We start from the raw sequence: 27,455 nt of genomic DNA, 5'->3' as shown, positions 1-27,455 counted from the left end.
ATTGGAGCTGAACTGAAATGAACTGAACTAATTGGAGCTGAACTGAAATTAAATTGAAGTGAACGAACCCTGAACTACACATATTTTTAGGCAGTTTAATTGACTTGAATAAAATAAAAGTTAAGTGAAATAGTTGAAGTATTTAATAATTATTAAATAAAGATAATGAGGTTAATAATACATTGAAAAGTAATGTATGTGAGAGAAAGAAATAATTAAAAAAAATATTGGGTTTGGATGAGATCAGAAAAGATACAATATTTAAATATGATTGTTTTTTTATTAAAAGGAAGTGTAGTTTTTGTTGAAACATTGCTGTATTTGGTGAGTATAAGACTTATTAAAACACAAATATAGTAATAATATAAAATGGTGAAGTTTAACATTATGAAGATTCTTAAATTGGATAGTGGTTTGGTGAACATTATAAGACCAACAAAAAGGAAAATTAGTGAAAGTGTGAATTTTTCACAAGACATAAGAATTGAAGTAAATCTAAGTTTCTTGGTCAATTAAATTTGAGGAGAAATAAGAAATGCTACGGTGTATCATTCATTTTGCTTTGATAATTTTTCGTCTTCTCATAATCCTATTCACTCTACCTCATTTTCGCTAAAATGAAAATATATTTACTAAACTAAAATTAATGTTGTTGGATTGAAATTAATTTAATTGAGTTGAAATTATTTATGCCGAAACAAATATATTTTTACTTTTTCTATATTATATTTCTTCTATAAAATTACTGTTTTTACTAAAGTGAACTTAAACTATATGTTTATACTAAACTAAACTCAGATTTATTGAACTAAACTTAATTTTGTTGCCATTGATCCAAGCCAAACTTGTTTGTCACCTCTAATCAAGATTTACTTATTAGAAAGATTGACAAACATAATATTTGATCAAATGGCAAGTAACTAAACAACATTGATCCAAGCCAAACTTGTTTGTGACCTCTAATAAGAATATTAAGCTATATAAGCTGCAATATATTTAAATGTCCACAATGGTTGGAAAGCTAATTGGAGAGAAGGCAGACAACATTTCACCAATACACAAATGTGCTTTTATATTTCATTCAACACTACATGCTCAGTGGTTCTTCTTATGTACAGGGCTAACTGGAGTAATTTCAGGAACAACTCGAAAAATGCTGACATCCAGAACAAAACGCTTGTTCTCTTGGCCACCAGGCACGAACAAACACAAGTCGAATTCCTCCAAGAAATTGTCGAGTGCAAATTTTTTCCATCCACCTTCAAATCCTCCATGTCCATGGTTGTTGGAAGTACAGAAGCTAACCACCCATGTATTGTTATTGGTTCTAAGAATCACATCTTGTCTTTTATCGCGTGAAAAACCTTTAGGATTCCAGCTTCAAGGAATGACCTAAACATAAGTGCCACAATAGTTGGTTGAGCAAGAAAAGCTGCAAAATTTGATCAATGATCTTAAGGGCAGGGGTTCATAGAAGAAGCAATTTTACCAGTGAAAAACGCTTGTATACATGAGAAGGTCTCATCACAATGATGAAGCTTTCACCGATGGCATTTTCACTTGCCAACGCCACAGCCTTTTCTTTTTCTGCATCCGTTACAGGCCTTCTGTTTGATCTATAGCTTGCAGCGGCAACAACTGCACAAGATAACATATTATAGCACTCTATCAAGTAGTACTTGGTAATCTATGTAGAACCAAAAGAAATCACCTAGTACCTACTGTACAAAGGCCAAATAGCTCTTTAACTGATCAATAAAATCAATCTTGAAAAACTCGATTCAGTTAGATCAGTATAATCAGTGACTGTATGTCTGTCTGCACAAGACATACACTAGTGATTCCGCAAATTTCAGCTTTAGTTTACAAAAATCAGCAAAAATTTTGCAACCTCATGATGTTTTTTAGTGTTTCGTCTTCTCTCCAAGGTAAGAAATCAGTTTTGATTTTAAACAAACTTCATTCATCAAAAATCAGATCACTAAAGTAAAATTTCAGGACCTCACTTGTGCCTTTTGAAACTTTTGACTTTTGAGCACGGAATTGTCAACTTTTCTCTATTCTTTCACTCCTCTTCAATTTCACCCAGCATAAATACACAGTTCTTGTTAAGCAAAACAAACATAAACGCAAAAAAGATCCCAACTGCAACATAAACAAATATGCTCTTCCTGTTCTAGTAAATGAACTAGCGACTGAAGCCATACCAGTGGAGCTCTTCCTTTTCATGTTCTCAAAGAGTGGAACGTAATCTGATCCATCTTTATCGCTATCACTAGCAGCAGAATGAGAGTGAGTCTTCTTTGAACTATAGCCATTCACTTTTGAACATTTGTCCTTTGAAATGGAATCATCTTCAATGAATGCCCTTCGTTTATCCCTTTCATCATTATCGAATCATTAAACAAAATGCAAAAACATATTAGCACAAGATCAGCCATTTTGTTTTTTTTTATAAGGTTTATAATATAATAACACTCCTTTAGTTTCTCTGATCACTTGATTAGATAAAACTCATCACAAAAATAACCCTTTTTGTTTCATATACACTTATCACACTGAGTCAACATCCTCCTCAGTATTATGAAAAGATCACTCTTAAATAGATAAAGAAATAAATTTAGACCTTTTCAGAATCATACCAATGGACTTCCTTTTCTTCAAACAATTAGATGGGACTTCCTTTGGAGAACTTTCATTATCTTTCTCAGAATTCTGCTGTTTTGAAGTAGATCTGTCTTTGTTTGATTCCCCAGGTTCATCTTCATCCTGTTCTTCATCAAGATCACGATCTGTTTCAAACGCATAAATATCAGTATGCTAACCATACTCTAGTAATATAGATTAATAACCTTTTCGTCCCATAATTAAATTCAACTTGACAGTTTTGACATTTGGGATTGGCATGGACATTAAGAATAGTTGTTAAAAGTAAAAGAGAAAGAAAGAATGAAGCTCTTTTGGATACATTACAGAAACAAAAGTGTTTTGGGACGGAGGAAGTACTAAAAAAAATCAATTAACGAACTAGAGTTCAAGCATACAACCTGTGTGAGCGGTGCTGTCAGAAGAACAAATGATATACTCAAACGAATCACTCTTTGCTTGTTCATCCGAACCACTATTAGATTGAGGTTGTTCACATTTTCTCACAAAATAAGATGATTCTCGCTCACACGAATTAGTTTGATCAAAGAACAACACCTCAAAAGATTTGTCATTTCTGTCATACTTGAAGATAAGAAGGTCATTCTTTTGCAAGGAGTAAGCTTTGACAAACTCTTTCCAAACATCACCAGTTAACATAACAATATTGCTGTCATTACTCAGTAAATTGACATGCCAGATAATTCCATTTGGACCTTTCACAATTACATTCTCCGGTAACCTTGCAATCTCATTTGCAGTAAATTTCTTAGGAAGTTTCTGGTGATGAAACAATGCAAATCAATTAATCAAAATGCACATAATATGTAACGGAGGTATACAATACCCAAAGCCTTAATCTAAACATAATGGGGTCAGTTGCATGAACCAAGATCAAATAAAATAGTACTCGTATAGGAAATTGTTCGAATTCCTATGCCCATTTTACAAATTCCTTTCAAATTAAACCAAACCCCTAGTATTGAGGTAACATTTGATATTAAAGTTTTGAACTTGCAATTTAGGGTACACATGATCATGATGTTAAATAAGTCAATGAAAAATTTGAAAGGATTAAGGGCTCAAACTAATTGCAATCAACCCACAAGAATGAAGAACATGCAAGCACAATAACTAAGAGCAACCATGAAGAAATCAAAGCATATAAAAGAGAGACAAAGTTACCGTGGGAAAACCCGAGAACCGGGAAAAAAACCCACCTTGCACTATGGAGTAGTATTGATGATGAATGAATCAAGATTACAAGCATGAATTGTATGGAATTCCAATGCTCCTCACAAAACCTCTCATAAACCCTCTCTTAGTGTTTAAAGTTTTGTGAAATTTTTTTTATTAGAGAAGAAGCAAAACAAAGAATATATATAGTCTAGGTAATAAACGACAATCCAAGGGCTAATAATTAAACAAGAAGCACGGGCTGAAATCGAGCCGTCGAAACAGAACAACAGGGGGTTCAGCCGAACCTACCCTCTGTTCGGCCGAACTTGAGGTGGTTCGGTCGAACCCCCTTTGGTTCGGTCACTCCTCCAAATTTGCAATTTTTTCTCAACTCTCTGCCTCAAGGTTCGACCGAACCTCAGAGTTGCTTGAACTATGTTCGGTCGAACTTCCTTCAAAAAACTTCCCCTTTAATTCTTCCTTATGCCTCCATATATTGATGCATCTCCACACTAATCCTAACAATCTCCCACTTGGAGATAGGATCAATAATGCATACACCATAGACATCCATATATACACTCCTTCCTCAAGAGCACTCAACACATTCATCAAAACAATTTTTCACCATAGCGCAACACTCCATCAAGTTAATGATGGAGTCCAATTGAGGTCCTACACAACCTCAATTTGTCACTAGAAACCACCTTAGTGAGCATATTCGCCGGATTCTTTGAACCGGCAATCTTCCTCAAACACATCGTGCCATCCTTCACCAAACTCCTAGTGTAGTGATAGCGTCTCTTGATGTGTTTAGTGCGATAATGAAACATAGTATTCTTAGCCAATTGAACCGCACTTTGGCTATCACTATACAACGCACAAACATCTTGTTTCATGCTCATTTCTTCAAGAAAACCCTTCAACCATTCCATCTCTTTTCCCGCTTCCGACATAGCCACATACTTGGCTTCCGTCGTAGACATAGAGACACACTTTTGGAGCTTGCTCATCCAACTAATGGTCGTACCACCAATAGTGTACACATACCCCGAAGTGCTTTTGCTTGAATCATAACATCCACCAAAATCGGCATCAACAAAACCTTCCAAGACAACTTCATTTCTTCCAAAGCAAAGAGCCATACTTGAAGTACCCAACAAATACCTCAATAGCCACTTCACGGCTTCCCAATGTCTCTCACCCAAATTTGACATGAACCTACTAACAACTCCCACTGCGTGAGCAATATCGGGCCTCGTGCAAATCATAGCATACATCATGCTACCAACGGCCGAAGCATAAGGAACAATGGCCATTTTGTCCTTCTCTTCCCTTGTCTTTGGGCAATCCTCCTTAGTCAACTTGAGCTCACTTGAAAGAGGTGAGCTTCGAGGCTTAGCATCCATCATGTTAAATCTTTTTAGTACCTTCTTGACATACTCTTCTTGAGATAACTTCAACACACCCGTTGAGCTATCTGTAGAAATTCTCATGCCAAGTATTTGCTTGGCCTCACCCAAGTCTTTCATCTCAAATCTTCTAGACAACTTCTTCTTCAAGTCATTGACAATTTGCATACTAGTTCCCGCAATCAACATATCATCAACATACAAAAGTAAATAGATATAGTCATTGTCATACCTTTGAAAGTAGCAACAATGATCACCTTCCGCTCTCACGAAACCATTGCCTAGCATGAAATTGTCAAACTTCTTGTACCATTGTCTCGGAGCTTGTTTCAACCCATATAGACTCCGTTTGAGTTTGCACACCAAGTTCTCTTGACCCGGAACTTGAAACCCTTCCGGTTGCTTCATGTAGATTTCCTCCTCCAAATCACCATGTAAATACGCGGTTTTTACATCCACTTGCTCAAGAAATAAGTTCTTCGAAACCACTATAGCCAACAAGATTCTTATAGTGGTCAACTTCACAACCGGAGCAAAGATCTCATGATAATCAATGCCCTCCTTTTGTGAAAAACCTTTCACCACATGTCTTGCCTTGTGCCGAATTGTACCATCCGGTTCTTCTTTCTTTCGAAATATCCACTTGCACAAAAGTGCTCTCTTGCCCTTAGGCAATTCAACCAACACCCAAGTGTTGTTTTTCTCCAATGAAGACATCTCATTTTCCATTTCTTGCTCCCACTTCAACGAGTCACCCATGCCCATTGCCTCTTGATAACATTCCGGTTCACCGAAATCCGTCAACAACAAATAATGCAAGGATGGAGAATATCGGTTTGGTGGCTTGATTGGTCTTGATGATCTTCTTACCGTAGGTGGTGTAGAAATATCTCCTTGAACCACAACGGGCTCACCCATAACTACTCGTTCATCCGTCTCGAAATGATCATCATCATCCGAATCACTAGAATCCGAATCCACCGGGACATGAGCACTATGTTGAGGAGATGTTTGTTGAATTTGCACCTCAACTTCTACTTGTTCAACCTCCTTGCCACTTTTAACTTCACCATCTAGCTCAACATATTTCCACTCATCTCCTATTGATTCTCTTTCCACGGATTTTCCACCAAAGTTGTCCTTATACAAGGAACTCTCATCAAAAGTGATGTCACAATGCCTAACAATCTTTCGATTCTTAGGATCCCACAATCTATAACCGTATTTCTCACATCCATACCCGATGAAGTAACATTTGATGGCCTTTGGGTCTAGCTTATCCCCTTTTCTCGGATTGCAAATAGGCCACACAACCAAAGGTCTTCAAGTGAGTGTAGGACACCTCCTTACCACTCCACTTCTCCTCCGGTATCTTGAAATCCAAGGGCACCGAAGGTCCACGGTTTATGAAGTAAGCCGCGGTATAACGGCATCCGCCCAAAAACACTTTGGGAGGCCCGCAAACAACCTCATACACCTTGCCCTCTCCAGTAAAGTCCTATTCATCCGCTCCGCTACCCCGTTTTGGCGAGGTTTACCGGGAATGGTCCTCTCCAAAACAATGCCATGCTCCTTACAAATGTTTTTGTAAGCTTCCAACTCATACTCTCCTCCATTGTCGGACTTGATTGCCTTAATCTTCTTGCCCGAAACATTTTCAACCTCCGCCTTCCAAATCTTGAACTTCTCATTCACTTCCAACTTGTGCTTCATGAAATATACCCATACTTTCCGGGTTGAATCATCAATGAAAGTGACAATATAGTGAGAACCACCAAGGGACTTGATGGGGTATGGGCCCCAAACATCCGTGTGCACAAGTTCTAGCTTCTCCTTCTTCAAGGACCGTTTGGTTTTTGTGAAAGACACCTTCTTTTGCTTCCCAAAAACACATGTCTCACAAAATTTCATGTCGATTGATTTCAACCCCGACAACTTACCCTTTGAAGCTAGCAATTTCATCCCTTTCTCACTCATGTGACCAAGCCGAGTATGCCAAAGCTTAGTCTCATCATTTGCGGTTGTAGCAATCATGCTTTTACACCCTAAGGTAGTGTACAATGTGCCGGTCTTCGTGCCCCGAGCCACCACCATAGCTCCCTTTGACACCTTCCAAGTACCTTCACCAAACATGGTTCTAAAACCGCTTGAGTCTAGTTGACCCACCGAAATCAAATTTTTCCTTAGCTTAGGTATGTACCTAACATCTTCAAGCTTCCATGAGCTCCCACTTGAAGTCTTGATCATAAAATCTCCCTTCCCCACAATATCCAAAGGTTCATCATCCGCAAGGTACACCTTTCCAAACTTACCACTCTTGAAGTTTTGGAAAATCTCCTTACATGGAGAAGAATGAAATGAAGCTCCCGAATCAAGGATCCAAGACTCAATGGGACTATCAACGCTCAAGATCAATGCATCACCAAGTTCATCACTTGATGCCAAGCTAACCGATGAACTAGCATCATCGTGGTTCTTGTGGTTTGAACCACCCTTCTTCTTGGGATTAGGACAATCCCTCTTAGTATGTCCCTTCACACCACAACCCCAACACACAATGTTCACCTTCCCTTTCAACTTACTCCTCCCTCTAGACTTCGATCTTCCCTTTTGAGCACCTCTTTGTTGTCTTCCACGTCCCCTACCTTTACTAGAATATGCACCACCCGATGACTCACCCGAGTTCTTCCTTCTCAAGCTCTCACTCAAGATTAAGTCCCTCACATCATCACATTTCAACTTTGTATTCCCGGAGGAGTTGCTAATGGCGGCTACAACGGTATCCCAACTCCTAGGCAACGATGACAACAAAATCAAGGCCTTCACCTCATCATCAAATTTGATCTCAACCGAAGCTAGTTGAGAAATTATCGAATTGGATTCATTTATGTGTTCCGGGGCGGAACCACCATCATTCATCTCAATTTCAAACAAACGACGCATCAAGAACACCTTGTTCATAGCCGATGGTTTCTCATACATATTTGTCAATGCTTTGATCACACCGACCGTCGTTGTCACATCTTTGACATTGTAAGCAACACTCTTTGCCAATGTCAACCTAATCACTCCAAGAGCTTGTCTATCCAATATTTTCCACTCTTCTTCCTTCATACCCGATGGTTTACTAGAAAGAGGCAAAAATAGGTTCTTTTAATACAAATAGTCCTCCATTTGCATCTTCCAAAACCCAAAGTCTTTCCCATCAAACTTCTCAATTTTTAACTTGCCTTCCTCCATTGCAAATCAAACACACAAAGTTCACAGTAGGTTTTCAACAACAAAGAATGCAACTTGACACCCAAGATTCAATCTTTGAATACCTAAAGACTCAAACTTTGTAAATCAATCACAAATTCAAGTTCAACACAACCCAAAATCACTAAAACATCAAAGATTCAACCTTGGCTCTGATACCAATTGAAAGGATTAAGGGCTCAAACTAATTGCAAACAACCCACAAGAATGAAGAACATGCAAGCACAATAACTAAGAGCAACCATGAAGAAATCAAAGCAAATAAAAGAGAGACATAGTTACCGTGGGAAAACCCGAGAACCGGGAAAAAAAAACCCACCTTGCACTATGGAGTAGTATTGATGATGAATGAATCAAGATTACAAGCATGAATTGTGTGTAATTCCAATGCTCCTCACAAAACCTCTCATTAATCCTCTCTTAGTGTTTAAAGTTTTGTGAAATTTTTTTTATTAGAGAAGAAGCAAAACAAAGAATATATATAGTCTAGGTAATAAACGACAATCCAAGGGCTAACAATTAAACAAGAAGCACGGGCTGAAATCGAGCCGTCGAAACAGAACAGCAGGGGGTTCGGCCGAACCTACCCTCTGTTCGGCCGAACTTGAGGTGGTTCGGTCGAACCCCTTTGGTTTGGTCACTCCTCCAAATTTGCAATTTTTTCTCAACTCTCTGCCTCAAGGTTCGACCGAACCTCAGAGTTGCTTGAACTATGTTCGGTCGAACTTCCTTCAAAAAACTTCCTCTTTAATTCTTCCTTATGCCTCCATATATTGATGCATCTCCACACTAATCCTAACAAAATTCACGTTTATCAACGAACAACTTTAACAATTAACACTTAATTCTTTGTGCATTCTTAGTAAAGATTATTAAAAAAATGATGTTTTGAAAGTATAAATTATCACAAATTTATCAATAATTTATGATCCCGCCTAACTATACTACGTAGTATTATTAAAATCACATTACATAGTCAAAAAGTGTGTGTGAATAATGTGACCAAATGACCAATATATACAATTAAACAAATAAAATTGTAAAACTAACTTATAAATTAAGAGCACAGTAAAATTAAAGAGAAAAAAAAAGTAATAAAAGTAATTTCAAAAAAAAAAGAAACTTACAAGGTGTTGTTGGAAATCAGAAGGAAGAATTTGAAAGAAGTGCACAGAATGAAAATGTTGCCAATAAGTATTCTCTTCCCAACTCCTGCATTTCTCTGGATTCTTCATCTTCAGGGTTAATGCTGATCTTCCCCAAATCAAAATAATGATGGAAGTAAAACCCTAAATTAATTAAGAATGTTAATTTTATTTTATGTAAAATTAATAATTACGAGTAAATAAAAGTGTAAGGAAAAGGAATGCACAACGTATTAAAATCGGAGATGTTTCACGTTAAATAAATGCTATGTAACTTTCCATCTAGGAGTAAATAAATGCTATGTAGCCATGTAGGAGTAATTTTCCATCTCATTTTAACAAATTTGATTTGAGAAAAATAAGCTCTACAATAGATTGGTGTCACATGCCCTGTGGCTAGGGGTGTACAAAAACTAGTCTAGACCTGAAAATCGACCTGAACCAGACCTATTTGGATCAGATCGGAATCGGACTGATGAATTCAGGTTCTGTCCCAGTCTTTAAAAATCCATAATTCTGGGTTTCAGGTCTGGTCTGGGTAAAACCCGGAATTTTTAGGTCCGAACGTGAAACCGGTAAAGCTACTTTTTTTATTTAATAAGTCTAAACAGGTCCATAATAGGTTTAAACTGGTCCATAAATAGGTTTAAACAACAGGTTTATAAACAGGTCTAACAGTTTTATATTATTTTTTTTTTAAAAAAAAAAAAGAAAAAAAATCAATAATCAGGTCTATTCGGGTTTGGGACTGGACCTGATTTTTCATGTCTGGACCGGAATCGGACCTGTTAATTCAGGTCCGGTCTCCGGTCCTTAAAAATCAATTATTTAGGTTCTGGTCCATTCAGATCCGGGTAAGGTCCGGTCCGGTTTTGGACCGGTGTACAGCCCTACCTGTGGTTGTTCCGGTTCAGTTGTACTTTTTTCTTTTTTTGGTGTCAAGAGAGTTACAAAAGGACGAGCTTTCATGATCGTGAAATTTATATGGATCAACAGTGGTCAATTTTGGTATATTTAGCCAAAGGCTCGAGCAAAACTCCCTAAATTGTTAATTTTATACGTTAACTAGATTAGTGCCCGTGCATCGCACGATAGTAACAATTTTTACCATAATTAATATTTGTGATATAATATAAAAAAATGAGGCAATTCATATGAAATATACAAATGCAATGTGTATAAGAAAATTGAAATAATAAGGCCAAAATTATTAAAATTAAATTGAGAAAAAAAATATTGCTGATTAGTTGTGTTGAAAATATTTAAAACTAGTATACATTACATTACATTAATGATGCATGTTTTTTTAAAAAAAAATAACTATACAATGTAGATGTAAGCATGTTCTGTTTTGGTATTAGTTAATTGATGGGGTAAAAAATGGTTTATAATCCAACTCTATTCACAAATCAACAAAGTAATCGCGGTTTTATTAATCTACAATGTGCTTGAACATACATATGAAACAGTTTACTAAACAATATCCCATAAATAACATTACACAAAAGACAACTGCCTTAATAAAAACTACCATAGATACAGATGCACCAAAACAAAACCTCTGCAAGGCATATCAAGAAATAACTCGGAATGAGTAGAAGAGTAAAAAAAAAATACATAGTATTACAGTTCAACTTCGCCGTGATTATGGTAATCACTCCCCTCATCATAACCTTCAACGTACGCAGCTAACATATAATTTCTGATCAATTTTGAGAAGTGATCTTCCCACCAAGATCTTGGGCTCGCAAAAGGCAGAAAACCGCAACAGATTGGAATCAAAATAAGAATGAGATAGAACAACAAACGCCTCATCCAAAAGGGGAAGATCACGCGAGACTTTTTCTCTTGAGATACTTGAATTGGCCCATTAAGTATGTAAAAGAAGAATGGCGTAAAAACATTTAAGAAGAAGTGCAATAAGCACAAAACCTCCCAGTACATGAGCCATTGATAACCATCACCTCCTAATGTGTCAACACAAAGCTTTCCAGCAAAACCACAGCCAACCCCTAAAAGCAGTATCAGAAAGGTGATAGGCATGGCTTGTTTCGAAATTTCAGAGCGTTGGATTAGCACATAAGCGATGGCTAAAATCATCAGCAAACCAAACAGCATCCTGCTGTACACTTGAACCTCACACTTTAGGGTCTGGAGGCCTGAATTAAATGATGCCATTGGTTTCGGGATCCACCAGGATTTTGACACCTGAAAAAAATATAAAGAAAGAATAAGGCAGTGGTGTGCATCCATGAACAAACAAAAATGACATATTGGAAGGACATCCTAAAATCATATAATCCTAAATTCCAAACTACAACCTCTAATCTTCCAAAAAATAATTCTGATTTTAAAGGTTATATTAGATGATTTGGAATCTTTAGAAGTTAAACATTCAAACACAATAGGTAGAACTTTTTGGTATTACCAACTAATGTAGAAAGCATTGGGCTAGGTTCATTTCTTTGTGTTTTAGAAAGAAATATGGAACCTCAATTTGGGGCAGTAGTATTCCCGGTACTTCTTGGCATATGGTTTGAATCACAAATGAAGAAATTATCTAGTTTTTCACAAAGACGAAAAGAAAAAAAACCTTGTGGAACTCTATTGTAATATGCAATAATCTCAAACTTGACGAATCCATCCCCACCCCCTCCAAAAAGATAATAATAATAGCTGGTCACTTCTCTCTTCGTCAGAGCCAAAGGGTCCTACAGATTTCCTCAACAAACACCAAAATTTCCAAACGCCAAAAAGAATAGAGAAGTTTTTCAGTTGAAATATGGTCCATTGGCCACTGCAAAGAAGTATAGGATCTGCATGACTCCGTAACATTACATAGTAGGAAGCTAAAAATAATGGCTAAAACAGTAATCCAGAGCCAAAAATGTGGATGACTGGACTCACTAAAAGCTATGTTAGCTATCTCAAAAATAAACAGGTTTTCCATACCTCGTAAGCAGAGCATGATCTACTAAGTTGGCGAAGATTGTCATATGAAAACGCATACACTCCATAGCCAAGGCACCCTGACATTATAAGCAAGTCAGCAACAAGAAAGTCCGCACATGTTTTGAGGAGCTCACTATGTCTTGTCTCTTCCAATTGATTCTTGAATTTTTCGGCTTTAAAAGATGTTCTTGAAATTCCTAGAGACAATTTACATCTCTCCAAGAAATTCAAATCAGAATTAAGAGCCAGTTGAGTTTCTTTCAGCTGCAACTTTCTCATAATTAGACCTATTTCAACACTCTTTAGATCATTTGCACGGGTTTGCTCAATAACAGATTTCTCAACAGTACTGAGCACTGAATGGTTGCTCAAGTGATTTCGCATGTTTGAAATAACAATTTGCGAGCTTATATGCCCTTGCAGAGGAAGATCCTGGTTCCTAGAATCTGCTGATTTAATGTCTTCTTCCTCTCCAACTGTTTTCATACGTCCTTGAGCCCCAGTAGAATGATTTACTGGTATTGTGCAACCGTCTGCAATATCAAATCTTTTTGCAGAACAATATCCATTGTTTACAGAGATGGATTGGGTTTCACCAGAAATACAATTGCCAACATCATTCCTAACTTGATCTTCTCTAACGTCTACAGATGAATTTTTAATTACTCTGAGAGTGCTAAGGGTACTTCCAAAAGATTTCTCAAAGTTTCTTGCAAAAGCATCAAACTTGTCGCCAAATACCTGGGTGCCACAATCAAGGAACAAAGGAAATATCCATGATCGAACGTCTTGTGGAAGCATTACTACAAATCATATGGTTTCAGCGCTAGATTGAAGAGTGGCTTACATTGGTCAAAGATTCCCTCACAGCTGAAGTGCAGATCTGTATATCAAAGACATAAGGAGTCACGTAAGTCGTGTATTTATAACATTGGGTAAATATGAGATATGTAGAGGCTGTGAAAACAACTGATGCACACATTTGACAACAAATAAATGGCATTTAGTATATATATAATTTCAATGTAAGCTGGTAATGAACAAAATTCCCAACTTTATCCAAATAAACCACCTTTACTTCAAAAACACTAAAACACATTGTAATATGTGGTGACACACTTCCAATGTGCTATGATACATAAAATAAAAATAAAAAAAATAAAGAAAAGTTAGTTTTACCATCGCTAGATGATCAACGGCAACATTCTCATTCGTCAAGTCCTTCTTCTCCAAGATCTGAAAGCAACAACTAGATCAACAGACGTACAAACAAGCGATACAATACAAACATAGTAATTGCTACAATATTTTTTTAGGTCATCCAAAGCTGGTACTAATAATTTAGATAGGTAAAGCACAATACATAATACTAATATACTATAACCAAAAAAATCAAACCTTAAAGAGTTGACTCTCATCTGATAATCCCATATAAGAAAGTTCATAATAAAAATTTTACTTGTTTAATCAGATATAAAGTGGAAATTAATAAATCATGATGTCATCCAGAATTGATACCTGAAAACTTTATAAGAAAGTGCACCTAAGTAACCTAACCACTATCCAATACTTTGATTCTTAGATCATAGTTCAATTATAATTTAAAGATTAACATAATAACATCAAAGTATAAAAGTTAACTAAATTCAGAATCTGTTCAATAATAATATAAGAAACGGAATAAAAACCAAAAACTATTTTGCTAACCACAGTATATTTTATACCCTTTTAAGCCAAAAGGATGTTTTTAAAAAAAATAAAGTTCTAACTTTGGTCAATATATTGAGCTTTATAAAAATTTAATATCTAAAGAAAATATCAAAGGAAAACTACATTGCTTACAAGACACTCTACCATTAAAAAACTAAAATTTGATGAAATGGAGTATCAGTTCTCATCAAATATTTCTAATATTGTAAGACACTTCCCTTTAATTTAAAGGTGGTACCATATAGGCTTTTTGCACTCTTTATATACTCATCGTTGACCATCTTTGATCATATACATGTGCAAGGATAGCATAGTCAGATAAGATCATGTTAGATTTGCCTCAATGTCATTTTCAAACATTCACCATTGTATAATATTTGCTTACAGATAATTAGAGATAATAATGGCCAAAGTTGCACATTGATAGGCAACAAAGCCTTAATCCCATAAGGCAAGTTGATGAACAAGTCAAGATAACAGTTGAACAAGTGAGCAAGTCACCATCACATAAATAACCATTTCATATATATAAGAATAGTAAATCTGATTCATAGAGAAATCGACTGAGGCTCCTCATCCACAACATATGCCGATAAACATAATAGAATGTGACGAAATGTTTACTTCCAAAGTATGGTGATAGTGAATGAGATCAAGCAGGTTAACCATGGACATAAACTTATCAACAAAAGCCAGGATTCAAATCTGGCAATCATCTGCTTCTAGCACTCGACTTCTTGTCAAAGTAATGCACTGAAAAATGCAATAGAATGTTGCCATGAATCCAAAGGTTGCTACTCACTTCACAAAAAAAAACATTTGCAAGATCACAAAATACAATCCTAATATTACATTATACTATAATAATACATTTGTATTCCAAAATGTCCTAGCCGCCAATCAATCAATGCGCATCCATGAAACTACTACAATAGAACATACATCAGAAAATCAACACATCCAAATTGAATAAGAGCTCAAATTTAATCCACAATTCAAATCCAAGCCAATTTCCAGTAAATTATTTGAATTAAGTACATATACTAAACTTTTACTATATATATAGAACACATAATATCCAAAGCATGAAAGCAGCAAAAACACTGTTAAAAAAACCCAAAAAAATACAAACTTTTTACACAGCAAATAAATATAAGCAATTCTATACTTCAAAACTTCAATTTACATAAAATATACATAAATTCAATCAAAAACCCATGAATAAAAACACCCAAATAGACCAATTCCTCAAATTCAACCCCAAATAAATCATAATATAAGTATAAAAATCAAAACTTTAATATAGAAATTCAATCAAACCTGAGCCAAAACAGCGGCAATCGACATCCCAAGAGGAAAAGCAATTGCTTCGACATCGGTAGCGCTTCGACGAACAGAAAACCTAGGGTTTTTGCGCTTATTAGGGATTCTAATTCCTCTCTGAATTGAAGAGGAAGACGAAGCAGAGGAAGTTTCATCAGCAGCACGTTTCTTGAATTTCCGGGTTGATTTAAAACAGTTGATTTGGGGTTTTGACGGGAAATCAGAGGGCTGAGATGGGGTTTCGGAGAGAGTGTGATTAACGGTTGTGATTGAAGGTGGTTGTTCATCGGAGGGTTGAAGAGGCAGAGAGGAAGAAGGGGAGTTGTGAATCCCCATAATTAGGGATTGATTAAATTAATGAAGCATTTGATTTGGATTTACAGGAATTGAGGAAGAAGAAAGCGGGTAAAGTTTAGATTTTTATTTTGAAAAATGAATGAATTGTGAATTGTGAATTGTGATCTTGTTTACCGTTGGAAATTGAGACCAAGTTTGGGAGTAGTTGGTACTTGGAAAGTTGGAACTTTGGAAGTACAAGTTCTTTTTGGTTCTGAATTTACAATTTTACATGGTTTTGGAACGAAAGAGCGTACGGAGTTCAAAGAAAGCTTTAGAAGTTTAGATACACAATGAAACTAGAACAAGTCAAAGTAAAAAGGAAAAAATAAATCAGAATAATCCGACCTTTGGCTTTTTTGCCTAAAACAATATCACTTTTTGATTATTTTTTAATACTTTTACCTTTAATTTCAATATGCTTTAAATAGTCTCAATCAATTATTTAATATGTTGTAGCAAGTTACATGACATGTGTTGACATCTGATTAGTCTTTAAAAAAAATTAAAGAAAATTAAAAAAAAACAAAAAAAATAAAATATAATTAAGTATAGTTTTTTTTTTGTTTTTTTTTTACGTTTCTTTAATTTTTTTTGAAACAAATGTTATACTCTCTTTGTCAAATATTACTCGCAACAAAGGAATATTTTATGTCTCACAATACCTCTTTGTTGCGAGTAATTCGTAACGGAGGAAATACTTAATTAATTAAAAAAAAAAAAAAAAATCACCCTACAGCCCTACCACCCTCTACTACCTTTACTAGTTAAAATGTGTTATTTTCAAAATTCACAAATTCTTATATGTGGACTGACAATTGGTGTAATTAGTCATTATGGGGGTTACATCTTTAGTATTAAAGGGGTTACTCATTCAATGATACAGTGTTATTTCACGCGTGTGGTAGGGCCTACTGGCCTAGGGATTACTCGGATGGTGTTGTAGAGGTTACTCGGGTAGTAGTACAGGGGTTACTCAATAATTCTTATAAGGGCACGCGTGTGGTAGGGGCCTACTGGCCTAGGGATTACTCGATTGGTGTTGTAGAGGTTACTCTGGTAGTATTACAGGGGTTACTCAATAATTGTTATAAGAGTTACTATGTTCTTTTTCAAACGTTCATATAGTGTGACCAGCCACACAAGATGTGATGTTCATTATTTAACTATCGAGCTTTGTTAATTTTGACTCTATGTTATGGTCTTGTCGCTATAAATTTAGAAAATTGATTTACGTTTCTCCAATGTTTGATACAAGGCATAGGGATAAGAATAAGAGGGATAAGTAAGGAATAATTAAATAGGAAAACAATTATTAGTAGTAGGATAAGGAAAACAACTTAGCATTTGTCAAAAAAAAAAAAAAAAAAAAAAAAAAAAAAAAAAAAGGAAAACAACTTAGCAATATATGAGCAATGGTTTTGCCATCTCTTTTTCCATGGAATCATGCATTTAAAAGTTTTTTTTTTTTTTTACACATCATCTAAAAGAATTAAAAGACAAACCCAAACAAAATTAACCTCTAAATTGGAATCATGTCATAAAAAATAAAAAATGGGATTAATAAAATAATTCCAAATTTTAAAACACATTACAATTGACAAGGAAAAAATTGAAGTTTCTTCCCCTCTTCATGCTTTACCAATGAGCGATTTTTTTAATATTTGTTTTGACATACTTATCTGGATGTAAATATAAAAGATGATGACAAGGGAATTCAAACACCCAACCTCTTATAAGAAGAATGGTTATTTAACCATCAAGTATGCTATAAGCATGAATATATATATATATATATATATATATATATATATATATATATATAATTGATATTCACAAAGTCTAATTACAAAAAAATTAAAAAAAATATTTAATATTATAAATATCAAAACATCATCACAAAAGAATTATAGAAGTAGCTACCCGGTATAATGCCCGGGCTACACACTAGTTGGTTTAAAAACTATTTCCCACAATACCGTCCATGTAGGCTCGATTTCAAGGTTTGGTATTTGCAAGTATAAAACAACTAATATTGTTGGCGGTTTCAACTAATATAAAACCTCTAATGGTATTAGAGGTTCTATGCATAGAAACTCCATTGGTATTACCGGTTGTAAACATAAAACCTCTATTGGTATAAGTGGTTCTTTATGTAAAACCTCTAATACCTAGCAATTCTATATAAAGAGCCAGTAGTGAAAGCTAAAGTAAAGGTTTTATACTGTCAAATTCCAAACCTAGAAATTGATCCTACATGGACGATATTGTGAAAAATAGCTTTTAAACCGACTTATATAGGGAATTAATTTGTATTTTAGCATTATTTAGGGAAATCACTCTTTTACCTATTTATGCGACAAAGACCAACAAATGAAGGGAAAAAATGGCTGAAGTGAGAAAACCTAAGACATGAAAAACAAGCTAAACATGAGTAGTTGATTTTTTGGATACAAAATAACATCTTTTGACACAATCATTACTCGAATTTTATAAAGGCTAAGACAGTGAAGCCAGCCATTTAACTACTTCGCTGTGTAGCACTCTTCAATAACAAGGCTCAACAGTCAATCCGCCAGAAACGATAGCAAATATATATTCTTGTATGGGCTGTAAGCCGCTGTATCATTCTAAAGAGCAATCGGAAAATTGATGTCTGGCAATACAGGGAATTCAGAACTTAATATAAGCTATTTGAAAGGCTTGCTACATTTCCAAATATTCAAGTTCTTTAGTAGACAAAAAAAATTTCTCAACATGTATAGTACAGTTAAATTCGCTAACAGTAACAGCTTACTTATCACCTACTATCAAGTATGACAATGCCTTCCGCTGTGTTAATGTCTGGGGCTGAATGAGCAACCATGGTTGTACCCCAGGGAGTTTCTAATCTCCCAACCTTAAAACTAATAGCCATAGCAATGGCACTCCAAAAAATGCAGAAAATATTGTCGGAGACGCTGCAGTTTCTTCATGAGCAACACTCTGCCAAATTGACATCCATCAGAAGATTTCATGAGCCTTCCCGTAGTACCTATTAATGAAACTAGCCTGCACGGAGATATGAATTAGACTGGCAGTCTATATCAACAGTAAAAATGAGAATTATAATAATAATCATTATAAGGAACAACCAGGATGCCAATGAATAGATGAGATTGGAATTCATAGTAAAATATAGATGAAGGGAGCACAATAGTAATCAACAATTCCAAAAACAAATTCCCTGATGATCTTGGCAGGAATTTTGAAAAGTCAAGTGTAGGCAAGCTGAACAGGAAATAAGCACTTGATATTTGGCAATCATAGAAATCACTTGCAAACGAAACAGTTCAATAATAGCATGTATCTACTGACTTGAATGAATTTTCATAAATCGTTAATTTTGAGCAATATATCACAAACCCATGGAACAATTCAAATGAAAACATAAACAAATAAAGTATAAAAAGAGTAATAACAACCATGAAACCTCTTCAATATTAGAATATAGGATTCATTACCCAAAAAAAAAATGTAAAACTATTCTCTTATCACTATACAAATATAAGTTATGATAAGAGATACTAAGTTCAATTCAAAAATAAATCAAAGTTCTGATCAGTGGTCAGGAAAAAAAAAAAAGAATGAAGCCCAAGTTACATGCTCTGTGTCACGACCTTTAACCATTTACTCCTATATTTACTCTGTATGACTATTTTCTTATCACCATAAAATATAAGTTATGATAAGAGATACAAAGTTGAATTCAAAAAAAAGTATAAATTCAGATCAGTAAACCTTTACAAGGTCAGATAAGAAAAAAGAATGAAGCCCAAACTCATGCTCTGTGTCACAACCTTTAATCATTCACTCCTATATATATTTTCTGTAATACGCCTACTACCTACATTCCTCTTATCAATTATCCAGATATACATACACTTTCACCTAGTAAATCTTTTAATTGGACGCACCACCTACTACGAAAGTAGGTAGGGGACCCAGCCTCTCCCAGCATGAATGAAAATTGAGCCCAAACGTAGAGGTAAGACCATAGAGATATCATGGTCAACTTTGATAAGCAATATATTTAATTACTTGTTTTAAATGGCGGCATGCACAATCTCATCATACAGAGCAAAGAATAACAAATACCACACGACAAAGAGGCTAAACAGAAACCTGCTCGACCTTTTTCACATTTTTTGCGTAATAGTAGGCCACTGCAAGACATACTCACAGATAACTTTTAACACCAACTTGGTGAAATATTTAGTAATAATAAACAGGGAACATGCAGTGCCCTACCAGGGGTACCACTAAAGCACTGCCCATTTACCAACAACAGGAGTGTGGCTACCTACTAAAAAAGAGTAATTTATCTAAGAATATCTAACTATATCAGACAGGCACATCAAACAACAGCAAAAGGTGATCAGAACTCTACCTTCACACCTGATACATCAGGAGTATCTGGTGTAGCCACAGGATAGAATTTGTAGAATCTCATATTTTCAAATGCAGCTTTTGTTTCCTCACTCATCTCCTCCAATGCTTTCCTACGAGCTTCCCTAGCCTGCAAATAATGATATAACATATTATATGATGATAATTTATAATTACAACACACTCCCAAAGCCAAATCTTGTCTATAACACACCTCCCAATTTTCCTTTTTAGCTTCCCGTACTTTCTCTCTAAGAAATTCCTGAGGCAATAACAGAAAAATTTCCTCGCATTAGGTTTAGAAAAGTAAAAGAAAATTTAAAATATCACATAGCTCAAAACAAAACCTTGAATCTATCCTTCTCCTCTGAAGGAAGTTCCTCTTCTTCTATAAGTTTATCAGTGTATTCCTGAAATTGAAGGAGCAAAGCATAAGGACCAACTGGGATGGAGCAAGAGAGGCAACCTCTGCCTTTCAGATATGCCAGAAGAAAAAGAAAAAGAAGACCACGATGAATGGTGGACAGGAGCAGCAGCCACAATTCGTAGCGGACAACAACTAGAATCCTTATTGGGTAGTTGTCAACGCAGACAAACTTTGTATATAAATACCAAACCGAGAAAGTAGCATGAAAGGGCAGTCAATTATTTGTATCTGCTTACGCATTTGAGTGTTGTGGCCTAAAGCTACTAGTCGGAGAATGGTAGCCACAGGCTACTATCCTTGAAATTATATTTCAACCATTAATGCCAGCCAAGAATCAACCTTCCCCTATTTTTTTAGTTACTGTTCACATACTGTAATTTGAGTGTTTGAAGAAGTCCGTTACACCAAGATAGTCAAAACAGAAGAAAAAAAAAATGATAAATACAGAATTCACAACAAACTGTCAGTATGTTACTCTCTTATTATGTGGTCATATCTGATGTAGCAAAATCTTGACAATAGAATAGCTGGGTTAAAACAGAATTAAAATGACTTCATATAAAGAGGCAATAGGTAACAGACATCATACCTCAACTTCATCAAATTCCCAATCAAATTCAATCATTACCTGCAACAGGTAACAGATACAAGTTAGTATTCCTCAAAAAAAAAAAATACAAGTTAGTACAAAAATCATTGGTATTCAATCATATTACATAGAATGTCACCATCTATAAATTAAAATATTTGTCATCATCAAAGGACATCAAATTCAACATAAAGACTTAAAACGTATGTTTCTGTGTACTGCCAAAAAAACTGAGTATATTTGAACAAGTTTGGCAACACATTCAACAATCAAATTACAGCAAAATCTAAAAACTAAAACATGTGTTGCTGTGTTATACCAATTTTTTAAAAAATAAATATAATATATAAAAATAAATATAAATATATAAAAATACACAGGTAGATGTGAACAAATTTAGCTTAATTGGTGAGCCAGCACCTTCAACAAGAAAATAGCACCAATCCACCAACTTTGAAATTAAAGAAGAAAGAAATTGCAGCAATAGGTTGAGTTCATAGTTACGCAGGATACAAAGGGATTTATTGGTTCAATTAACCTACACAACATCCATACCATAACACCTCTTTGTATCTTAACACCCCTCCCCCCCCCCCTCTAATTCCAAACTCAACAATTACCATACCTCTGTTTATCGTAATATCCCATTTCCTCATCCCCATCTTGATCTACCTCTTTTACGTCACCTCTCTCTACTCCTCTACTCACAGATCTTTCTGCCTAAAGTTTCATTTATCCCACTTACAAATATGATAGTAGATCTCCAACTTTTCTTTTCAAAAAACATGCAAGTCAAATCTTTCTGTGGAAAAAGAAGTTACTTTCCAGATTATCTTAGGGGTTTTTCATTAATTACCCTGAGAAAAAACGAAAGTTGTTCAATAAAACCATCAAACTTTTTGATCACTAAATCTTACCGGCTTTGGATCCATATCAAATAAACATGTGACAACAGTATTCTGTTCAAACTCGTCTTCTTTCATAGGTTGGTAGATATCTGCCAAAAAGTTAGGCATTAGCATAATTTTGTTACAAAATAATATAATGGCCACATGGCAATAGTCGAGCAAAGAATCAATAGTTATATCAAGCTATCAGAGTTAGCCAAACACAGCCAATGGCTACTATGTCTCTTAACATACTAATGTGCAAGGGGAGAGAATATAATATGAAATCGAGCAACAAATTTTAGCTTAGACTGAATTTTAACATAAAAGATTATATACCCTTTCCCATAAACATGGATATGAAGTCAACCATCCATATACTTGAGTCAGGTTTTCTATTTTCACTGAACTCTATAAGCCATTACATTAGAAACTGGACAGCAAACAAATTGTGTTGGGAACTCACAAGGTAAACAATACTCATATGCCTTGACACGATCTTCCTTCAAATGCCTTAACGCAGACCTGCAGATATCAAACAAATTATAAATGAGAACTGCCCCAACAGCTCGGCTTTTAAGCATAAGATGTCCACATAGCTACCAACTATAGATACTAATAGAAAACAAAACAGGGTTATCAAAATGAAATAAATATTAGACAGGATAGCAACTCTATGATAAAGAATATATTAAAGAGTAAAGAGTAAAACTAAGAATAAAACTTGTGAAGCTCCAAATTTGAATGCACATCCATAGAGTAAAGAGTAAAACTTAATGCGCCCGAACAAGTGCCATTATAAACTCATCTTCTTTGTTCATTGAACAAGACAACTTGACAACTTCTTTACTCTCCCAATAACCTTATAATCACAATCCTACTTCATCTGATCAACAATGGAAATTTGTCAGCTATTATAAGGAGTTTATTTACACTAATTCATTATCCTACTACTTATGATTATCAAAACAATACTACAGGAAGCTACAAAACTCCACCGGTTCATATAAATAGAGGGGAAATTTTTTATTATTTCTTCTTTTTTGAAACACCAAGACAGGTTCAGATGGAACAAATTGGTCACACGCCATTACAACACACAGCACCAATGAGCAAACTACAATGGTATTCAGATCCATATACGGGTGAGTCAAGCACTACTTCTCCAGCACAAGCAAATGAAAATCAACATAGCCAGGCTGTGACATGGTTTCAGACTAGTTGTGCCCAAATTATTATTTTACAAAAAAAAAAAAGGAAAAAAGGAAATTAGCATAAATTAGTCAGGAGTCTCAGGACACACAAGAACAAAGATTGCATGTTTCTTGAACTCTATCTGGACCATACGACAGACAAAGTAGCTGAAAGACTAAATTAAGAAATTTGCAAACACTTCATTAGAACACTAGAAGAAACCATTTAAGGAGCTAAATGACCAAAACGAAAACATACTTTCTCTGAGTGCATCTCAAGATAAAGATCTCAGATTTCAACCTTTCTGCCATAATATCCCTGAAAATTAAGACACCATACTATTAGCCATCAGCCATTGAAACACAATGGATAAGCCAAAAGGAAAAATATACACAAACAAAGGGAAGCTCTCAAAATTAGGTACCTATTCGCTAATGGAACATATGGTACCCAGTCCATCTTCATGCGCTTCATGGGAACAATTTCTTCAGCCTCCCTTTGAACTGAGTTGATGCCGATCTTATCCGAAGGGGGAAATTGCGACACAATCTAATTACAAAGAACAATATCAGTTAATAAAAAGGTAAAGACAAACCAATACAGCAACAAGGAAAAAATATGACAAAAAAAGGTTTAATTTCTTTCTTTTTTTGGAGGGGGGGGGGAGGTTATTTTCTACAACTACTTTGACGATAAAAACAGCAGGCACAATCTTTGCACAAATAAAAATAATTATGTCTTTACTTGCTCCATTTCCTTTCTAAGAAATTGTCTCTGCATTTTCTCTTGAGTTGGATCCTACTTCCTCTCTACTTCACTTGCACAAGATCATGTGCAAATGGCAATTTGGAAAATAAAAAGGATGGAGGGAATACAAAGAAACTGGAAGCAAGGAACAACTTCAGTTTTAAAAATAACAAGGAAAAACAAATGCCTTTAAAAATAAAATTGGTCTGGCTATATAACAATGAAACTAAAATGCAGATTGAAAGCATTTTGTACGAAAAATATATACATTTAAAAAATATATAAGCTAAAATGAAGGTTGGAAGACATGCAAAGCTTGGAAAAATAAGTATATTATCTGGATCAACAAACATGAGGATCCTACATGGAGACATGAAGCTGGAATTTTGATGAAAGCAACTTATCTTCCATTCTTCCAACACTCAATTTTAGTTTTTGCCTTTCGGATGCATAATAATGGAAATGGGAAGGAAGAATATTTCATGCACACTTTTTATATCATAAATTCTGTTGAAAAGTGAAAGGTTTAACCTTTCTGCTTTGTTGAGTAAGCCTGCTGCAGATACAACTTAAGATTGAGACGAGATGATGAATTCACCACCCTTTACACCTAATAGTTGTATAAGGTACTGCCCCAAATATTCTTACAAACTTAGTAGTGGAAAGTCCCAGAGAGTGAAGTACAGTTCGGAACACTTATCATAGCAATATTTAGCCCTAAACAGGTTTGGAATTTATGAAAGCATGCCTTTTTGTAAGGCAAATCTGAGAAACTTCTTTCAACCAGAAGCCATAAAATATAGCTATTTGCAACCAAAATAACCATGCTTAATGTCTATTTATTAAGAAAAATAACTTACCGCTACCACAACAGGAACCTGAGTTATTTTCATCTCATTATCGAGAGGAACCATTTGAGCTGCATAAATGAAAAAACAAATAAGGAGTGAAAAACTCAACAAAATATTCTCGAAAAGCTAAAACAAATGAGCTTTCAATTCATGGCATTGATGATGGAACCAAAAGTATAACATCAACATCACATAATCAAGAACAGTTAAAAGGCTAAAAAAAAACATACGTTCAGTGCAACCAAAGAGATAGACTCTCTTTCCATGCAGCACTCCTCCCTCTTCAAATGCATTCTGACAAACATATTAACATTTAATTAGTTAAAATTAGCAATGCCTAGTCAGGAACACAATAACACCAAAAACATTGCAAAAAAGAGTACCAAACTAGCTTTTCCTTTGCAACATACCTCCAAATTTGTAAAGTTCCAATTATACTGGTAAACCAAGTGCATTTGATCCCACTGGAAATAAAGAAAACTTATTAATATGGCCCATTATCTTAAACAAAAAACCAAAAAAATGAAGCAAAAGCAAATTAAACAGAATAAATCTGGCATACCTCTGTACCAACAGGGAATACTTCTTTCCACAGATCTTCCTGGAAAAGAAACAAAAAAAATCAATTGTAATTTGGGCATTTGGGTTACATCATTCATAGTACAACACAAAAACATGCTTCCACATCTAGCTGTTTTCTTATTAGAAGGTGAATGTATGTGTGGGACTAAGTGCAAGGTATCCTGTTATTTTCTAAGCACATAAACCCATGAAATCATTGCTAACATAGCATGGTTGCTTTCTTTATCACCTATGCATATTTCTCTGTCGTTTGATTGTGCCAAGCCTTTACAGGAGAAAGAATGGTGGGGCTGTTTTGGGCCCAAGGTAACAACTTGTTTCCTTCTCTAATCTAATGTTGACCAGCGTTATTTTATTGATCATACGCAGTATGATTAGTGAAACTGTTCTAGACATGTCGATTATTGTTATCATAAAACCTATACACAGAGTACTAATGGGGCATTGTTTGTCCATTCTTTACTAATGAGAGTTTAGTAGCAACAAAGAAACTGTGAAGATTAACTTGTTTGTGAGGTACCCATGAAGTGTTTCAAGTAATAAACTTCTCTCAAAAGCACTCGTAGTAATTTATAATTAGCTCTCTTCCAACATATGTAAATATGTAATGTTTTCAAATTTGGGATTTTCCAAAACAAAAAAGCTGCTGATTTCTTATGAAATTCTCTTCTAAGAGCCGCAGAAATTAAACAAGACAAACATACAAATCCAGAGCAAATTCAAGGCTAATGCCAAAACACAAAACTACAGGTAAAGGAATGAAAAAAGAATTCAGCTTTTTTTTGTATGTGAAGAAAACTGATGCAATTCAATAAACAGGTAATAAATTTATGTAAATTTTAATCTCTTAAAAAAAAACACAAATTCAGACAGAAATTCATGATGCAATTCAAACTCTCAAAACAAACTAAAAACCCTACAAAACAATCAAACCACAAACAATCTCACAACATGAAATAAAATCTACAGCAAACTCAAAAATGCATCAAATAAACCTAAATTTCACAATGCAGTACAAAATTAAACCAAAATTAATTCAAAATAAACAACAAAACACATCAAATAAACCTAAATTCCACAATGCAGTACAAAACTAATTCAATCGAACAACAAAAACACATTTATTAAAAAAAAAAACAATAATCAAAACCAAAAAATTACCAAATTCCGCTGATCTTCAAAGTACTCAGGCTCAACATCAGGCTTAGTACGCTTCTTAGGTTTTCGCACAACTTTTTTCGGCTCCTCTTTCTGCTTCTTCACAGCTTTATCTTCCTGAGACACCGCAACTTCGGTATCTTCATGCTTCTTCTCTTCCTCAGCAATTTTAGCCTTTTTGGAAGCAGCACCTTTTCTCTGAGCAAGCTTCCTTTTCGCCATTGATGAACAAACCAAAGAAGCTTCGAGAAGAATCTAGAGAGAGATTAGATTGCGAAGAGAGAGATAGGGTTTGAGAGAGAAGTAGTCGGCGGTGAAGAGAGAGAAAGAGGGGAAGAAGATGAATATATATATGAGCGGGAGGATGGTTGGATAACTGCGTTAATTTCAAGTTGAAAATTGAGAGAAATTGCAGTGTTTTTCAGATTTGGGTATTTCAAACTCTAAAATGGCGTGATAACAACGGTGGTTTTTCTTTATTCTTTCTCTTTTTCCATTTTTTTTTTGGGTGGGGTGTTTTTACGCTACCCAAAAATTTACTCCTATGTAAGGTAATTTTATGACAAATTTAGAATTAACTAATTAAGAGTTTAAGACGTGTATGGGTGTTTAAATTAGGAAGAAGCCCAGG

General features: G+C 35.0%; 2 protein-coding genes and 1 pseudogene across 2 annotated transcripts; all 3 read right to left on the bottom strand.

Annotated features, from left to right (window-relative positions):
* Positions 1-918: 918 nt before the first annotated feature.
* Positions 919-9,883, bottom strand: LOC110689288 (annotated as a pseudogene).
* Positions 9,884-11,041: 1,158 nt separating this feature from the next.
* LOC110724126 (protein CPR-5-like) lies at positions 11,042-16,260 on the bottom strand. Its single transcript, XM_021903520.1, has 5 exons — positions 15,623-16,260; positions 13,772-13,828; positions 13,440-13,475; positions 12,593-13,333; positions 11,042-11,848 (listed from the first exon to the last, which is right to left on the bottom strand). Exons 1-5 carry the CDS (start codon positions 15,959-15,961, stop codon positions 11,264-11,266), a joined length of 1,758 nt encoding a protein of 585 aa, XP_021759212.1. The 5' UTR covers positions 15,962-16,260; the 3' UTR covers positions 11,042-11,263.
* Positions 16,261-18,557: 2,297 nt separating this feature from the next.
* LOC110724121 lies at positions 18,558-27,455 on the bottom strand. The gene is made up of 14 exons (XM_021903516.1): positions 26,828-27,455; positions 25,647-25,685; positions 25,495-25,548; positions 25,315-25,378; positions 25,094-25,152; positions 23,911-24,035; positions 23,745-23,804; positions 22,759-22,817; positions 22,323-22,402; positions 21,406-21,444; positions 20,737-20,799; positions 20,604-20,651; positions 20,391-20,519; positions 18,558-19,012 (listed from the first exon to the last, which is right to left on the bottom strand). The coding sequence occupies exons 1-14, from the start codon at positions 27,044-27,046 to the stop codon at positions 18,965-18,967; spliced, it is 1,086 nt and encodes a 361-aa protein (XP_021759208.1). The 5' UTR covers positions 27,047-27,455; the 3' UTR covers positions 18,558-18,964.

Source organism: Chenopodium quinoa, unplaced genomic scaffold (genome assembly GCF_001683475.1).
Source record: "Chenopodium quinoa cultivar QQ74 unplaced genomic scaffold, ASM168347v1, whole genome shotgun sequence".
NCBI classification, from domain to species: domain Eukaryota; kingdom Viridiplantae; phylum Streptophyta; class Magnoliopsida; order Caryophyllales; family Amaranthaceae; genus Chenopodium; species Chenopodium quinoa.
Note: the sequence above shows the minus strand (reverse complement) of the source record. Positions and strands in the feature narration are given on the sequence as shown.

Coding starts and splice junctions, on each gene's coding strand:
- LOC110724121 (XM_021903516.1), bottom strand. CDS start 27,046: ATGGCGAAAAGGAAGCTTGCTCAGAGAAAAGGTGCTGCTTCCAAAAAG. Junction 25,153..25,314: donor TCTCTTTGGTTGCACTGAAC/GTATGTTTTTTT, acceptor TCATTTATGCAG/CTCAAATGGTTCCTCTCGAT. Junction 20,520..20,603: donor CTAAAAAGGAAAATTGGGAG/GTGTGTTATAGA, acceptor CATTATTTGCAG/GCTAGGGAAGCTCGTAGGAA.
- LOC110724126 (XM_021903520.1), bottom strand. CDS start 15,961: ATGGGGATTCACAACTCCCCTTCTTCCTCTCTGCCTCTTCAACCCTCC. Junction 13,829..15,622: donor TTGCCGCTGTTTTGGCTCAG/GTTTGATTGAAT, acceptor TGTTGCTTTCAG/ATCTTGGAGAAGAAGGACTT. Junction 13,476..13,771: donor CCGTTGATCATCTAGCGATG/GTAAAACTAACT, acceptor TTTGATATACAG/ATCTGCACTTCAGCTGTGAG.